This window comes from Anoplopoma fimbria, chromosome 6, assembly GCF_027596085.1.
Source record: "Anoplopoma fimbria isolate UVic2021 breed Golden Eagle Sablefish chromosome 6, Afim_UVic_2022, whole genome shotgun sequence".
Taxonomy (NCBI): Eukaryota; Metazoa; Chordata; class Actinopteri; order Perciformes; family Anoplopomatidae; genus Anoplopoma; species Anoplopoma fimbria.
In genome coordinates this window covers 1,643,166-1,661,443 of record NC_072454.1, presented here as the reverse complement: position 1 = coordinate 1,661,443, position 18,278 = coordinate 1,643,166, and the positions used below count along the sequence as shown (strand labels likewise).

The 18,278-nt window shown below is 38.7% G+C and overlaps 1 protein-coding gene across 7 annotated transcripts in view; it reads right to left on the bottom strand.

Moving 5' to 3' along the window:
• The window catches only part of LOC129091987 (mitogen-activated protein kinase kinase kinase kinase 3-like), a 48,284-nt gene that overhangs the window by 28,150 nt on the left and 1,856 nt on the right, over nucleotides 1-18,278 (bottom strand). For all 7 annotated transcript variants that reach the window (XM_054599716.1, XM_054599717.1, XM_054599719.1 and 4 more), the window contains exons 2-12: nucleotides 5,752-5,809; nucleotides 5,156-5,246; nucleotides 4,915-4,979; nucleotides 4,725-4,780; nucleotides 3,797-3,844; nucleotides 3,315-3,357; nucleotides 3,119-3,191; nucleotides 2,035-2,164; nucleotides 1,558-1,622; nucleotides 1,369-1,450; nucleotides 92-208 (exon numbers count right to left, since the gene is read on the bottom strand). In XM_054599716.1, coding sequence (XP_054455691.1) covers nucleotides 92-208; nucleotides 1,369-1,450; nucleotides 1,558-1,622; nucleotides 2,035-2,164; nucleotides 3,119-3,191; nucleotides 3,315-3,357; nucleotides 3,797-3,844; nucleotides 4,725-4,780; nucleotides 4,915-4,979; nucleotides 5,156-5,246; nucleotides 5,752-5,809 — 828 coding nt within the window. The remainder of the gene's footprint in view (nucleotides 1-91; nucleotides 209-1,368; nucleotides 1,451-1,557; nucleotides 1,623-2,034; nucleotides 2,165-3,118; nucleotides 3,192-3,314; nucleotides 3,358-3,796; nucleotides 3,845-4,724; nucleotides 4,781-4,914; nucleotides 4,980-5,155; nucleotides 5,247-5,751; nucleotides 5,810-18,278) is intronic.

The following is an 18,278-nucleotide window of genomic DNA, read 5'->3' as shown; positions in this document are numbered from 1 at the left end:
GAAGGAAAGGAAACGAGATCCAGCAAAAGACCTGATCACTTCTCGGTCCGCGAGGTCTGTGACACTCAAAGCTGAGAAGGTCAAAGGTTACCTCTGGTTCAGGGTCGTCGTCGTCAAAGTCGTTGTAGGTGCTGTGGTCGGGGTTGTTGGATTTGTCCAGCAGCTCGATCGCCAGCGTCCTGCTGAGAGGCTGCGACACGAAAGGGTGCTGGGAGACGACAGAGGGAGAGGGAGAGCTGTTTTAAACGTCTGATCGAGAGCACAAAGGTTTCCACTTATTCTAGATAATCATTATAGCGTCTCAGCCTGGGACAGATATTAGTTTTTTTGCTTGAAAAATAACTAAAATCACTGTTAATCAGAGCTGTCTTCTACACTTTTAACACCAATATTTATGCAAAAACCTGCTAGAAATAGGAGACAAGTAGCCTTCTGTTTTTTAACTGTTGCGTTCAATGTCACAAATGCAGCTAAAAACAGGGTTAGTAAACAGTGAAAATGTAACGGTGGTTACTTCTTTTTTATATCCGTTACATAGTCATTCTCTGTTCAAACTACACTGACTAAATCCACTTTCTCACTGAACAAAAGGCCCACAAACATCTGGCTTTTTTCTTTATTGATAAAGGGTAAAATCAGACAAAATCAATCAGCAGTGATGGAAACACGACATCTTAGTGGACGCGATAATCACCACACCTTTTTTCTGGTGCGATGCTATGTGGCACGTTGAAGTTAATATAAAATAAGAAAAAACAACAGGGATTTGGACCATTATTATAATTTATGAACGTACAAAACAACTCATTTTACCTCTCAGATCATTAAAACAAACTTCATTCAAACTCGACAGAAACAAAATAAAGCTCATTTAAACCATCTTTGTTAGTCTATCCGCTGTTCCAACAATAACCAACTCTGGTTTGGTTCAAATAAACCCTTAATTCTCAGTGTAAGATGTGAAATGTTAATATGCTCTCCTCAAAGCTACCAGACTCCATTGACAAAAAACCTCACTGATCAATGTAAAACAAACTTGACAGAAACAAAACGTTACACACTTCCAACAATCACCAACTCTGGTTTCAGTGTTTGAAATAGTAAAGCAGAAGTTTGTTATAATAAAGAAGCAACCAATGTTACTTTTCACTGTTTTCTGATTCTGTTTTCTGGCGTGAAACTTGATACACAAAAACAAAAAAAGCATATTTGTCTTCTAACAATGAGAAATTCCTGCTTTTTCTAAGAATGATGAGCTTTATTGTGTAAATGTTCCAATCTGCAGTGAGTATCCGATAATAACAGTAGAGTTAGGATTTGTAACCTGTTTGTTTTAAAGAATTGTGAATATGTTGCTTCACTGCTCACCTGCAGCAGCTTCTCCGCTGTGGGCCTCTTCTTTGGGTTCTTGGTGAGCGACAGTTTGACAAAATGGTGGAAGTTATTAGTCCTGTCGTCCAGCGGAGAGATGAAAAAAAAGAGAGAAAGGGTTCATCGTTAGGCCTTGAAAGAAGCTTTGATAAGAGAAAGAAATCATGCACTGGTTGGTTCTCTCACCACTTGACTTTATCTTTCAACTTCGGAGGCTGGAAATTACTCTTGGTCATTAAGAAGAGAGCCCTGAGGAGGAAGAAGAGAGATGAAGACTCAACCCCGAGTCTTTACAGCAGAATACTGATTCATGATGATGAAACCACACAGTTATGATGAATGTATCATAGGAGGTTTGATAAATTCACTGAGGACACACTCATTTAAATGAAAATATACCTTCTGAGAAAATAAAGTGTTTTAAACACTGATGGAACATCTTTACTTTAATCAACACATGTGGGAAGAATCAAATCTCGTTTTCATCCTTTCATTGCTTAACATTGAATGCAGGTCTCCACTCTGCTATCAACACACTTTCACAGTTATAATACACATATACACAGACACACACAGACACACACACACACACACACACACACACACACACACACACACACACACACACACACACACACACAGACACACACACACACACACACACATGGGGTGCAGGTCGAACATGGGAGGCTGGAGTTCAGCCAGCTCTATTGCAGTAATGCCCACAGCCCAGATATCACACAGCTGGTTGTAACCTCCTTTCCTCTCTACTGCTGCCACCTCTGGAGCCATCCTATGAGAGGAGGAGGAGGAGGAGGGAGGAGGAGGAGGAGGAGGAGAAAGACAGAAACAAACAAGACATGAGGGAAAGAATGAAAGGTTAATTAAACAGCTACACACATGAACTTTTCAGACATTTCTCTCTGGCTTCAGCAGCTGACCCTGATGTTAACCTCCAGATGATTCTGCTTCTGTAGGAGCTCCACAAATGCTTTTCACTCCTGGTCTGTTCAGGTTTTGTTAAAGGGGAGTAGTCTGATGCTACTACAGATATATAGTAAGACTGTTATAAGATTACATGCCAATTTATTATTATTATTAATATGAGTATTATTGTTATTAGTATTATTATTATATGAACTTGATATAATAACATTTTATTTTATTATTATTATATAACCCTTATATGATCACATGTTATTTTATTATTGTTAATATTATATGACTAATATATGATAAAATACCATTATATTATTATTATTATTATTATTATTATAACGATATTACTGTTGAAGCACATATTTATTTATTAACACTGCAATAATTCCACCTCATCTTTTGTCTACTCCCGGACCATTTATTATTAAATTACATATGTCATCGTAACTGCTTTATGTTATTGTCTGTATGTCCGTCTTCCATGTTTTGCTAGATAAAATATATACTTCTTTGGCACCTTTCTTCACTAATAAAAATAAAATAAAATAAAAATATCAACCAATAAAAAAAAATAAAAAAAAATATTGAATCCCCACAAGATTCAATAGTTTAGAAATAAACTTAGAATTTTTTAAGTTTGCTATTATTATATTCCTTTATTGATCCCCATGGGGGAAATTCGGGTGTTGCAGCAGCTCAACTACATAGAAACAGATAATAAATACACATATTATACAATAAAATAAAAATAAAAATAGAATGCTATATCTTCATGATGCATGATGGGAGAAAAAACAGGACAACTAACCAGTACGGAGTTCCAATGAACGACTTCCTCTTGGCCAGAGTCGCTGTGATCTGAGCCGATACGCCGAAGTCAGCTATGGAGAGGAAGAAGAATAATAGAGGGAGGGAGAACAGAAATGATTACACGGAGAAGAGTGTCAGTAAATGAGGTTATTCAGATTCAGTTTTGTGGAGCAGAAGGTTTATGTTCCACTCACCTAGTTTAACGTAGCCGTTGTCTGTCAGGAGGATGTTGGCTCCCTGTCAGAGACAAAACACGCCACGCATCAACATTTCACTCTGCAAGTCAAATCAAATCAACAACAACCTCAACAATAAATAAATATGAATACAATAAATAAACTGGGGCTTCAGTTTTTCTATTTCAAACATTGCTGAATGTTTGTGTTTGAATTATTTTCTTGACTTTGATTAATTATCTTTCAGTTACCAAAAATAATAGAAACAGCAGTAAATGGTCATTTATTACAACGACCCTGCAGTAAATTCGACCACTGGTGACATTAGAAAAAAAGTGTTGATTTCACTGTGTGGAGGTTTTTTAAGGCTGTTGTCTGTGTCACCATATTTTGTCCGCCCTTCAAACAGGAAGTTACAGTCAAACAGACGACCCTGAAAGGCCTTGAGAATTCAAAGTTTTGCTGACTTGCATATTCCATTCAGTTTTCTCCAAACTCACCTTGATGTCTCTGTGCATTTTGCCTTTATTGTGAAGGTAGTATAAACCCTGTGAACACAATCACACAGCAGCGCGGTTATTGACACAGGAAGAAAAAAAAAACATGAAATAAAGACATTTTTCAAGAGAAGCAACAGTTGGCTTTATTAGAATCAGATGTTTGGCTCGACTTACACACATTTCATCTGTAATGGAGGACTGGCTCCAGTGAACAATGTTGACTAGTTGCACAGTTTCTTCCGTTATTTTATGCAGATGTGGTGTTTTGGGGAATATTTCCAGTTTGGTCTCAATACTCAATACTTTATGTCTAATTTATGTTTTAATTTGTTTTGATATTATTTCTATTTTAAAATGTATTAATGTTAAAATGTAGCACAGAATTTGTTCTTTGAACCATAAAACATAAATTCCAGCACAACAAAAGCCTTTTATGCATCCTGAATCCAACATGTCATCTTATAGAATCTAGTTTTTGGTGAGAAACTAGAAGCATGAATCCAGTTGTTTGAAGGAGATTTTTTCACAGCAACATAAAAAAGATACAAGAATATTTTAATTGCCTTACTGTAGTTTTAAGCAGTTTATAATTAATAGAACTAATGCCAATATTTTTCTTAATCAAAGCCAATGTTGAAATATAAACACAATCATGTATTTCCTAAATATTTGAATTGTGTGTTTTTATGCAAATGACCACTATAGAGGACGATAAAGTAAAAGGATACATTTTGGAATTTTGGACAGGTTTATTGACATATTGACTTCTGGAAGGTTGAAATATTAGTTTGGGATAGTGGTGAGAAAAGTTAGTCTATATGTATGTATGTATGTATGTATGTATGTATGTATGTATGTATGTATGTATGTATGTATATGTATATATATTTATATTTATTCTCTTAGTCAAAATAAAAATCCACTTTACCTGCAGGGTCTCCCGTGACATGTAGGCGATCTGTGACTCTGACAGCGGCCCAGTTACTGGAGGAGGAAAACCAGGAAGAGAGACGGAAAACGAGAGGGATGGAAGAATATCACAGAGTGAGAAAAGGTCAAAACAAACAGCGTGTGTGTGTGTGTGTGTGTGTGTGTGTGTGTGTGTGTGTGGTTCCTACCGTGATAGATATCCTGCAGAGAGCCTCCGCCACAGTACTCCATACTGATCCATAACTTATCTCTCCTGTACAAACACAACAGAAGACACACGTCAACACATCTTCAAACACACACACACACACACACACACACACACACACACACACACACACACACACACACACACACACACACACACACACACACACACACACACACACACACACACACACACCGTTACTTTCTCACACACACACTTACCGGAGATAACTGCCAAAATAGGCTACGATGTTGGAGTGTTTACAGTCCTTCATCATTATAATCTCCTGCTGGACGACAGCAAAGTCCTCACCTGGGAACACATGACACACACACACACACACACACACATTATTATTCAAGTTAATTTATTTCAATAAAACTGTGTCAAATCATAACAGAAGTTATCTCAAGACATTTTAATCACAGAAGGTCTAGACTGTTGCTCTACAATATTATTATTGTAATAATCTGATGTGATTATCATTGTTTAAAAAAGCAACAGACAAAAGAAGTGGGTTTGTTGATGGATTTTATGTGTGTGTGTAAATGATTTTTTTTAACCACACTTGAAGAACTTGATTATTTAGCAACAATGTGATGAAACATTTCCACATTTTAGTTTTCCTCTCTTTAATGGAAGAGCAGAGGATGGAAACCAGCAACTATGAGCTATAAAAGGAGTCTGATGATGGAAAAAGAAGAAAGCTGAAAGGAAAAAAGATGGGAGAGAGGACCGCAGAGAGAAAAAGAGAAGAATGGAGGATGATTGAGAGGAAGAGACAGCAGCATGGAGGTAGAAAGATGAGATAACTCACCCGGTTCCAGTTTGATGACTTTGATAGCAGCCAGCTCTCCTGTGTTTACATTACGAGCCTAAAGGATGGAAAAAAAGAGAGAGAGAGAGAGAGTCAGAAAAAGCTTTAAAGCACACAGGGAATATTCTGCAACGTTGTTCATGAAACATTAATGTAGAGCACTGATTTGAGGACGGACAAATATAACTGAATTTGACAAATAGTGGGTCAGCTGTTTCTTCCACTCTTGTCAAACCCGTAGACTGGACGCAGTCATCGAGGGTTTACCCTCTGGTTTCTGGGCTGATGTTTTTATCCCTCGAGTTTGGTGATTTCACCGTCGCCATCTTGGATTACAGCCGTTCCCATGTTGTATCTATTTTTTTGCAGCCAATAAACAGGAAGTGACCATATATGGACTGAGGAGGAGTGACGTAGAGACGCCGTATACGTCTCTGGTGTCGACCTGTCAATCAGTGTGTAGCCCCGCCCTAAAGCATCCCCTGCTTTATGGTCTGTTTGACTCTAAATGGAGCATCATTTACTAAATGAACATCATGCTGTATTGAAGAAGACTTGAAACTAGAGATTGAGACCATAAACTCATGTTTACAATGTTTACTGAGGGAATAAATCAAGAGAGAAGTAGAGTCATTTTCTCATAGACTTCTATACAACCAGAGGAGTCGCCCCCTGGTGGACAGGAGAGAGAATGCAGCTTTAACACATGAAGCATCAGCTTCACTCACTAATAAACACTGTACTATGGATGAATGAGAAACCAGAGTTCACCAGGAGGAATCTAGTTCTCCTGATCCCCTACCAAAGTTACAAAACCAGGTTTATCCTTAACATGATGTTTAAGAAATCAGAAAATCCAGCAAATAATGTGAATCTGGTGAACTTTACTATTGAGCGCTCAAAACACTTATCATTTAAAATGTTGTTTGCATCCAGATAAGCAAGTTCAAAATACCAGAATTCATGCATAACTCATTCAAAAAGAGGAATGTATTGACTTCAGCAGAGAAATCGACACGGCGTTTCCTGTATTCCTGAAAAGCCGATACTAAAGCAGCGGTTTAGCAGGATACTGAGGCAGATCTTTCTATAAATAGTGAGCCGTGTTTACATTTAGCAGCAGAGCAGCAGGAGAGGAATTCTATATGAAATATTCATGAATAAAAGCTGGTCTTTCAGAGGAGAAGTGAATCGCTTCTTTCAGGCCAAAGAATGTGGCAGTATGAATGTGTGTGTGTGTGTGTGTGTGTGTGTGTGTGTGTGTGTGTGTGTGTGTGTGTGTGTGTGTGTGTGTGTGTGTGTGTGTGTGTGCTACAGAAGTCTGTGTGAGAGAAAGAGAGACAGAAACCATTTAAATTAAAAAACAAGAGCTTCAATCCCAGAACAGCCTGGGAGTAAAGTGTCTGGACTCTAACGTTTCTTATCTCAGTGCAGAGACAGAACCAGAACCCGTTCTACCCGGATACCGGCTGCAGCCTCACCTGCATATTTAGTCAACATTAGAGAGAAAACATGACATTTGACTAATTATCCTGATCTGTAAACTCATCGGGGCGCTGTCACATATTGTGGGGCAAACGGTCTGTTTCAGTCGAGCCTCAATACATTTTGAAATGATCAAATATTCTGAATAAAAATAATAATATAAAGACTTTTAATTACAAGTCAGGTTTTTATAGATTCATATTATAATATTGTATATACTCGATGTTATGCAGCTTTTTCTATGTGCGACGTAGAGACATGACATTCACTTTGGCTTTTCGCAGTGATGGAGGTTTGAAAAAGACAGCCTGTTGTCTTGTACATGTAGATACTTAATATGTACAATAAGCCAGTAAGTCAAAAACACAACAATATGTTAAAATCTTAATAAATAAATGAATAAAACAAAATGAACAAATATTAAATAATTGATACAATTAATGATAACTTTCAAAAAAAATACTGCTTGCAAAGTCAAACTAAATAATAAAGAATACATTTCAATCTGATTTCACAATAACACCACATCAGAAACTTCCTGTTTCCACAGACCAATTTCCCTTCAAAATAAAAGCAGAACACCTCGCAGTGTCACTCAGACAATATGAGGACATTCTGATGTGGAATATATATATATATATATATATATATACATATAGCCTAAACCTTTCAATATATTATTATTTATAATCCATATCACCAAGACCTAATTACAACATATTAAAAATGAGGCTCTGTCATCCTGATGTGGAATGTTTCTAGTTCCATTCTCAGTTGCTTTTACTGGATTTCTCCTTACTGGGGGTTTTAACACGCTCACTATGTAAACTCAAAGTCTCTGGTTCCCCATCTCCTGTAAACTCTTTACTGCCTTCTTCAGTATGTTAAGCATAAAAATATAACATTAAAGTGCTGTTAAATAGAAGGACAAACTCTTGCCAAATCAATGCCCCTAACATATTACAGTATCAATGTGGCGTTTTGACAAATTATGTCAAATTCCATTTATGTTGTCTGTGATACAGTGATGCAAAAAGTTCAAACTGAACTGCTGAGTCAGCATGAGCAGTGACAGACACCATGATTTGAAGAGGTCACCTACAGAAACTCAGATTTCACCAACAAAGCATCGGAGGAGTGTAGAAACACAATAGTGATGGGAGACAAAAAAACCTGTGAACTCAAGGATAAAAACTGACTCTTAGTTTTGTCAGGGAGGCAAAAGATTGTTTCCTCAAGAAGAAGATCAAGTGAAGAAGAAAAACAGAAGCAAATCAGTCTGACCACCAACGACCCAGAGCAGAAACAAACGCTCACATGTGCTAATCACCAACAACGAGCAGACATGTCCTCTAGCATTTGTGCTTAATCAAAAACGCGCAATAACAATCTGTTTGACTCCTAAAAGGCTCCAGTCCATCATATCAACTTAGTTTTCTTATTCAAATAAATGAATGACAACATATTTTAGAGATGCAACCCCTCAGATTCTTTCAGTCTGACCTGCAGATTTTCTGTGAATTATGCACAAACAAACAAACTTTTCTTGAATGGAAAATGATTTTGTGGGTTCATACACATATACGCTAAATACGAAAAAAGGTCGATGCACTAAATGGATTTTGGAAAAACGTTGTGACGTAGCATCATTTCTTGCGTCTGAAACATGGACGATACTAGCTGACATGAAAGAATAATTAAAATACTTTCATGAGGACCTCTCTCTATTTCTCTAGATGGCTACATGACAAAGGAGACTTGTTTCGTTTCCGGTTCGCAGCCTCTACTTCTTCTTCTTCTTCTACTCTGTTTTCTAGCAGATTACAGTGATAAACTAAGCGAAGCCTAAAGCTCAAACTACGCCGACTAGTTTATTCACTCCGATCCAGTTGATGGAAATGTGCTTAATCCACATTTCTATTTCTGCATTTCAAAAGTTTCCATTGCTCGGTGCATCTTTAACCTCTTTTGGTCTTCTCAGTGTAATATTGAAAAATGCCGAAACAACGCAGTACATTCCATTATTCCCTGAGATTTCAGAAAGCAACGGAGAAACGACTGAACAAAAGTCATTTCTCATTGCGTTACATTTAATGGTTGGAAAACCCCAAAGCTGATCTGCTCATTTTAATTAACTCTGGGTGAGAACTCCAAACCTAACAGCTGAAAAGGTCACGTGAATGTATGACTGATGGTCTCAGCAGTTCATTAACAGAGAGCGTTACATGTGGAGGCACAGATGACTGGGCGTGATGGTGACACACTGATTAATGTACTTTGGAATACAGCGCTGTATACTTAGAAAAAGAAAATGTGATTCTTGTGTCAAGTTTCTCAATTGATACCAAAAAGAATATGTTTTTCTATACCATACTTTGAGGAATAACACTTTTCATTTAACAAAGAAAAGCCCAAAGATCTCATACATTCTACACAAATGGTTGCACATGAAGTGCAAATAGTCAAAAAGTACAATTTAATAAGAAAATGTCATATCACAAACTTTGCGGCATTTCTTGGACACATTTTGGTTCTGTACCAAAAACTATTCAGGTTTGATACCCGGCCCTACATGGGAAGTTTAACATAATGAGAATACACTTTAAAAAAACAACAACAACAATTAAGAAGTGTTCATTTCTTCCTAAAGGCTGAGGCCATGTCTCATACTTATGCTTCATATTATACTTCCAGATAAGCAGCTTTATAAACTTAGCTCATATCCATCATTTCCAGGCTGTGTGTGTGTGTGTGTGTGTGTGTGTGTGTGTGTGTGTGTGTGTGTGTGTGTGTGTGTGTGTGTGTGTGTGTGTGTGTGTGTGCGTCACACACTCAGCATATGGCCAGCTCAGTGGAGCATCGGTGTGGCATTTCACCCTCTCCTCTCTCTGACCATGAAAAACCAAGCAGAGCAGCAGCTCATCGGACTAATCAGCCCACTCAGCGTGAGCAGCATCCTGCAGCTACTGCAAGAATCCTGGAAGCATTATGGTGCTTTACATTCTGTCTAAAGTGAACTAATGTTTATTCACTGCAGCTCTGACTGACACTATTTATTTACAGTTCATCCTCAGTGATAGCAGAAGCATGTAGCTTGTCTTACATGAGGTCAGAGGTCAACGCAGGGTGCAGAGACGTTCTCAGTTCATCTACAGAAGTTTGAAAAGTGTATTACGTCATGCATATATGCAGAAACGTCACAGATGTTCTCCTCTCTGATCTCAAACATGAACACACTACAATGGGGGTGCAATTGATCATAAAACTGTCCGTCTGGATCGTGTCACGGATCACATACTGATGTCCTTTATGATTCAATTTATGACTTCTTTTCTTTGCATTATGCAGAATAAACTGTCATAAAAATTAAATATCATTCAGCATGTGGAGTTAGTTTGCATTTTGCAGCATGCAACTTCTCTGCGATGCTGCAGCCTGAGCCTCCTGCTGAGGCCACTGAGCGTTGAGTCCCGGGGCAATAATGGCTGTTTATTCACCTCCTCCTCCGACAAGATGCTTCAGAGTGATTTGAGGTTTCTAACATGTGACCTTCCAATCACAAGCAGGCTTCTCTGACCTTTAAGATAACTGATGTATTAGTTCATGCACCAGTGGCGTTCTGCTTGTTTTCTTCTCCCTTGTTCTCACACATAATGACATAATTTCCTGTTTTTAACATTGATATTGTCGTGTGAAAATCTCTTTTTTCACCTCGTATGTAATATATCTCTTCCTCCGTTTGTTAACGGACTTTTAAACTGATGAACAACTTCTTTGGAAAATGAACAAGTTGAAGACAAAACACTTCATCTTAGTTTCTGTCATTTATTAGGGACACGATTTCTCTACAAGGCTTTGACTTCAGTCTCTCCCATCTTAACTCTGCCATCTCATCATTTCCTCTCCAGAAAACAGAGGGGTTAACAGCTGATAGCTGATCACTTTGTGGCAAAAGCATCCTTTTATTTGTCTCAGTGAGTTAGAAGACGGTTTCATTGGTATTTGTTTTTGTCAAAACTGTGAGCTTGTTTTCCCAGAAAGCTGCGTCTTAAACGTTAACCCGTTACCAGCCACACATGGCCCCAGGAGGAGAACCAGTGGGGTGGAAAGAGTTTTTAATTAGCACACCTGTCTTTCAACAAATAACCAGTCACTCAAGCAACACACTCAGAAATATGTGCACACACTGATTCACACACACACTTACATTTTCTTTTTTTCCATACACTGCAGACTCATCCATCCAGAGGTAATTTAATCCAGCCTTTAGTATTGAAATATTTCTTTCTTAAAGCAAGTTATGGGCTCTGCAAATAGCAATATAATGTCATTTGTTTCATCTCAGCCTGGCTGAGCTCCACTGAAAACTATGGAATCAATGCCAGAGGCACAAAATCACTGCACCGCTGCCCAAAGCAAGTTTTATCCAGTTTGAGAAAACTTGATCTTATCACTGGAATCCTTCAATGAAGCCACATAGTTCAACATATCTTCATACAACTGTTAGTATGATAAACTCATTTTTGGTGAGTTTTCCAACCAAAGTCCAGCAACACGCGTAGGTTTCCGCTCGTTACATGCATGCAGACTTTTCAAAATAAACTTCCGTCTTCACAGGAAACTCAGTTAGATTTAGGTAACGAAACTACTTAGTTAGGTTTAAGAAAAGATCAGTGTTTTGGTTAAAATAACTAGAGAAGTGCAAGTTCATGTATGCAAGTTACATGACAAAAATAGCAACATTGACTACTCGTAGAATACATGGAACCGGATGAGAGCAGCCCGACATGTTTGATGTAGATGAATGTGACCGATTTGCGCCAATGGGATCTTCACTTAGTGTGGGCCTGTGAAGTCACATACCACACACACTTCACACACTCCCACTACACAGACACACCCACACACACACACTGTATGAATGCATGTACAGTGTGTGCATGTAGCTGCAGATTTAGAGGATTCATAGAAAAATAAACAAATCACATTACAAGCAAAGAAAGTCCAAAGAATAAACAAGAACATTGGTGCCACCATTGATTGATCGTGTTTCCTAAGAGGCCTTCAGCTGGTACTGAACAATGATTTAGTCCGAGCCAGGTTTGAGTACTTTCTCCATCGCATGAGCGCACACTCTCAAAATAGGATTTGACACTTGTGTTCTCATGCTGCCAAGATGTTCTGGACCCGTTCAGATTTGTATCCTGCAGAGGTCTGACCACCAAGGTGCTCAAAACAAGCCTCCAAGAGGTAAACCTTCCACGGTTGCTTAGTGATGAGTCACTCAGCTTCTGGGAAAGATAAACAATGTAGTTTTGGCAACTGTTTGAAGAAAACATGCTTTTCCATCCAAACAACATGAAAATGCTTCTAAGTACTCTGCAACTCAACTTGATTGGTTGAAATCTTTATTTGGGACATGAAAGCTCAGAAAATGTTACTCGTTCTTAAGAAAAAAAGTGACGCGTTTGTGTTCTGTGTGAAAATAATCATGATAAAAAACAAGTTAGACAATTTGAAAAACCCTCTCATACTGTCATGGCAGTGCAAAATAATTCCTAATAAATCCATATTAATTAGTGACCGTACCTTTGTTTTCAGAGGCCTTTCATAGGAGCTTAAAAAGGCGCCTGCTTTAAGAGGTATTTAATGAATCAGACCGTGATGATTGACAGAAGCAGCTCCTCTAATTCAGCAGAGTAGAAACCTGCTGGGTGGAGGCTTTCCCGTCCAAATGCAGCAACGTAGAGCCGTAAACACGTGTGTGTTTGTGGGGGAAGTCCAACAGACGTCTTCACCTGTCACACCACTACTCCCTTTGTGTTGTCCATTCACTCTCTGAACCAACAGCTTATCCTTGCAGACGTTTTGATAATCATTTGGTGAATACAAGCGACAGGATCTTTCTTTAAACTGCATTAACGTGGTTCAACTGTTCTTTAAATAGCTGGTTGGGCCCTGGTTCATGATAATGTGAACTATGTAGGCTTGGCCTTATGTTTAAAACACAATAAGAGCCTGAGCAGGAGATAGACATGTCCGTAATGACTGCAACATATTTCATTATCTCAACATCTGTGGGACACATTATACTGCACTTCCTAAAAAGAAAGGTGGACATTTAAAAACATGATTACTTTAGATTTAACCACTCTAATAAAGACCTTAAAGAAAATCACTATGTGATTTCCTTAAAGATGGGCCTTTAAACTTCTTTCGTAACACGTGTGGCTGAATGTAAAGTGGCTCCAGAGGGCTATTTTTACTGGTACATCTGGTTCTGTCTCCGTGTCATTAACTACTGTTTAACTATGCTAACTTATCAATATGTCACTGCACGGCAGAGAGCATTAATTGTAGCTCTGCAAACAGAAACCAGACTTCAGTGATATTGTTGTAACAGTTATTTTCTGTATATCCACCTCAGTGAGCAAACATCTGGCGGCGACAAAAACAGGATGGTTCTGGGCCAGCAGCTTCTAATTGTGACGCTGCAGCCGTTTGTGCATGTGTGTGCGTGTCTATATGTGTTACAATACAATCATCTGGTTTGGTGTGTGTGTGTTGTGCTGCTACACTAGTATGAAACAATAGGACATGAACACACACACACCCACACGGAGGAAGTGAAGATTCCTGCATTCCTGGACCACGGCTGCCCAGCTGTGCCACACACACACACACACACACACACACACACACACACACACACACACACACACACACACACACACACACACACACACACACACACACACACACACACACACACACACACACAGTGTGTGTGTGTGTGTGTGTGTGTGTGAATGCCAACACTCAGAAAGCCACTTAATATTGCTTCAATTATTGTCTTGAAGATTTCAATGCTTTTTAAAAAGGGGATTTACAAAAAGAAATTCTTCCCACAATATGGCCAAATGTACCGTTTCATTTTTATTTGTACTGTTTACATGCCTAAAATAACCATGTTGTCTTTGGGATAGTTGGCTTCCTGTGCTTTTAAACTCACTCCAAAACATAAAAAAAAAGAAAAAGAAAAAGTGAGCAGGCATAAACAAAGACCCCCCCTTTAACGTGAGCGTCCAAACACACCCAGATGGCTGGCGTGTTTCTAGAGCTCATACTGTCCACCAAAAATGGATCGGTCATTGACTGATCTCTATCCCGCTGAAGGCCGTCATCTGCCTCCACTTCCTCAATCTGAGTCACCGTCACCTTGAGAAAAAACCAGGCCAGTCATCCTATTCAAACAACACAAGTTACATCACATCCTGTGTATTGGTAAATACTCGGCCTGTGCCCTCTCTATTGCAGCAGAACCCACGGAGCAGGTTTATATATCGATACTGGTATTTATTGAAGCTCTAAATGCAAAGTGGGATTGAAAAAGAGGAGCGTTGTGTGGCTCTACTCCCCACACACGAAGCTATAAATAAATAGAAATAGTATATTTAACATCCGTGAGCAAATGGGCATTTTAGAGAAAACCTGGTTCATCAAAGTCAGATAGTTTCACTCAGATCGGTAAACATAAGCATGCCGTGTGCAGTTTACTGACATCCTGCTGCAGGAGGTCTCAGTGTGGATGTAAACAGTTGCCTTACACTGGAATTCCAAACCACAAAACGTGAAGTGCAGCTTAATGAGGGATTAGAAATTGGAAATCACTCAGTGCTGTCACGTCTAACACAAGAGCAGTCGGGTGGCTTTCTTCCAATATCGACACAGCTAATGATATCTGTTTGGGAACTGTGAACATGCATAGTTTGTGTTGTTTACACTGGACTGGAAGTATTTAAGGAATCATTCTGGGAGAGCTGGTACAATGACAATCAATACAGTGTGAAACATTGATGATTACTCAACCCTAAATGCTGTATTTTCTTTTATTACTAGACAGACTGAGGCGCGTTTGTAGAAGTCAGCCCTGCCTAACCCTTAAGAGAGAGGTGAGGTATTTTAATCTCTGGTAAGGCAAGGTTTGACAGCAACAGTTGCCATTGTCAACCATTTTGAGAAAACTGGCAAACCAATTCTTGGCCTTTTAGCTGCTACCAGTTTTTAAAAAAATAAGGACAACAAACCGAAAAACGTGCACCCCAAAATGTTTGCAAAAAAAGTGATCTGTGAAGAAGCAGCTGCACTACTGGTGTTTTATAAACAAGGAACTGAGGTTGAGAGGGAAGCCATCGCTAGCTGCTAAGCTAAAGTACGGCAGCTAACGTTAGCAGAACGGAATAGATCGTAAACAACTGTGAGATTAGAAGTCTTCTTCAATACAGCATGATGTTCATTTAGTAAATGATGCTCCATTTAGAGTCAAACAGACCATAAAGCAGGGGATGCTTTAGGGCGGGGCTACACACTGATTGACAGGTCCACACCAGAGACGTATACGGCGTCTCTACGTCACTCCTCCTCAGTCCATATATGGTCACTTCTATTCACTGGTTGCAAAAAACAAGATGGCCACAGCCAAAACGCCGAATTTGAGGCTTCAAAACATCAGTCCACACGCCAGGATTACTACGTCCACTTCTTCTATACAGTCTGTGTACGCTACCATTGACAAGCTGGCAACCGGAAAAGAGACAACATGCTAACCGCAGCACATTAGCACTCATCTTCTTCATTATTAAGCCAACGTTTAACTGCATAGTATCTTAATTTGTCAAAATACAAAGTGACTAAAAATGGCAACCGGTATATTCAGATTTGGCAACCAAACCCCGATGCCTGGTTGCCAGCCAGTGTTGAGCCCTGTAAGGACACAGTCAACAAGGATAGAACTGAATCTTTGTGTGGTCTCGTGGTCAGGAGGCCGGTCTCGCTATCAGCCAATCCTCCTCCTTCACTTTTCTGACGAGGCTTCAAACAGAGAATAGAAAACAAGCTAGCTATGGCTCACACTTTGTTCCCTGCTCAAACATTCCTAACCAAGCCACAGGTTTTCACAGAGCGCTGGAACCAAATATAGGCATCAATGAGGTTTACCAAGCTGCTTAGAAGGACATCTTTTAATCTGGAGGTTTTCAGGTTTGAGCCCCCAAGTGTCCTTCAACAAAACCCAGGTCAGCCACATAATAATTGTAGCAATCATATATATGTCAGCTTTATGAATGGATGCATATACTATTAGCAAAACTGACTATTTTTCACTTGATATCCCCGTCATGTAAAACAGAGGACATATTGTTTTTACATTAGTGCACATTAATCATCTGTACACTGTTTTGTGACAGCAGGAGAGCTAGCTCTGAGGTGCCGGCCCGCTAAGGGATCCAGTCCAGACCATGTGTCTGCAACGAGGCAAGATACTGAACCTAAATTAGAAACACACCAGATTAGCTGCAGCAAGGGAGGGATGCAATATGGAAAACATGAAAAAAGGTGAAGAAATGATGACAGACAGCAGGGTTTTTAGCTGTACTTCTGGAATGAGTTGCAGCTTTGTGTTCAAAAAGTCTCCAGTCTCTAGCGTACATTTATATTCCTGTAATTACCATTAAAGAGCCGAGAGGTTAACCAAACATCACCGAGTCCGATTACAGCGTTTAATGAACCTCCAGTCTGCCACAGGCCTCGCCCTCACACGGAGGTGAAATGAAATACCTCCACAGAGTGACTGCAGCACAAACAACTAGTTTAGATGTTTATCTATGTTAGTAACCGATAAAGGCTGATATAACACTACATCTCCAAACCTATTAAGAAAGAGGCTTCAATGAGAGCTTATGACTTGTTTTTCATACTTAGAAATGTGCTTATCTTGAATTTATCATACTTTATAGACTTGTTTTATCTGATATAGTGTGAATACAGTATCCTAAAGGGATTTAAGTTGTGTCTATTGTGTTTTAAGTTGTGTCTATTGTGTTTTAAGTTGTGTCTATTGGGATTTAAGTTGTGTCTATTGGGATTTGAGTTGTGTCTATTGGGATTTAAGTTGTGTCTATTGGGATTTAAGTTGTGTCTATTGGGATTTTTTGTTGCAACCATCATGTTTTTGTGTGAATATAGTATTATAAAAAGATTTAAGTTGTGGCTATTGGGATTTAAGTTGTGTCTATTGTGTTGTTTCTTTGCAACCATCATGTTTTCGTGTGAATACAGTATCCTAAAGGGATTTAAGTTGTGTCTATTGTGTTTTAAGTTGTGTCTATTGTGATTTAAGTTGTGTCTATTGTGTTTTAACCATTGTTTTCTGTGAATACAGTATTTAAAAAGATTTAAGTTGTGTCTATTGTGTTTTAAGTTGTGTCTATTGTGATTTAAGTTGTGTCTAATGTGATTAAAGTTCTATTGTGTTGTTTATTAGTTGTTATAAAAATATTTAAGTTGTGTCTATTGTGATTTAAGTTGTGTCTAATGTGATTTAAGTTGTGTCTATTGTGTTTTAAGTTGTGTCTAATGTGATTTAAGTTGTGTCTATTGTGTTTTTTTTGTTACCTCTTCTGTAAAAGATAAATGTTGCATGCCCTTGCTTGTCTCTCAACGTTGCGCTCTACTACATGTAGTCATACGGTAATAAACTACATTTATTACTGTGCAGTATTCAATAAGCGTGCTGCTGTCCATGGTGCATCCAGGCTGTGAGCCTCCAGCACAGGGCCTTGGATCATCTTCAGGGGCCTACAACACGACAGAAAACACCCCACAGCCCTCCCAGTCCCCCTGCACAGCTGTGACTGGTTCCACTGGTGTCACAGCCTCGGATGGGAGCACAGGAGGTGTTACAGGCGGCTTGTTGTTTTCGTGTGAATACAGTATCCTAAAGGGATTTAAATTGTGTCTAATGTGATTTAAGTTGTGTCTATTGTGTCTATTGTTTTTTTTTGTTGCAACCTTCATGTTTTATTATAAAAAGATTTAAGTTGTGAATCAGTATTGATTTAAGTTGTGTCTATTGTGATTTAAGTTGTGTCTATTGTGATTTAAGTTGTGTTTTTATGTGAATATCTATTATAAAAAGATTTAAGTTGTGTCTATTGTGATTTAAGTTGTGTCTATTGTGATTTAAGTTGTGTCTAATGTGATTT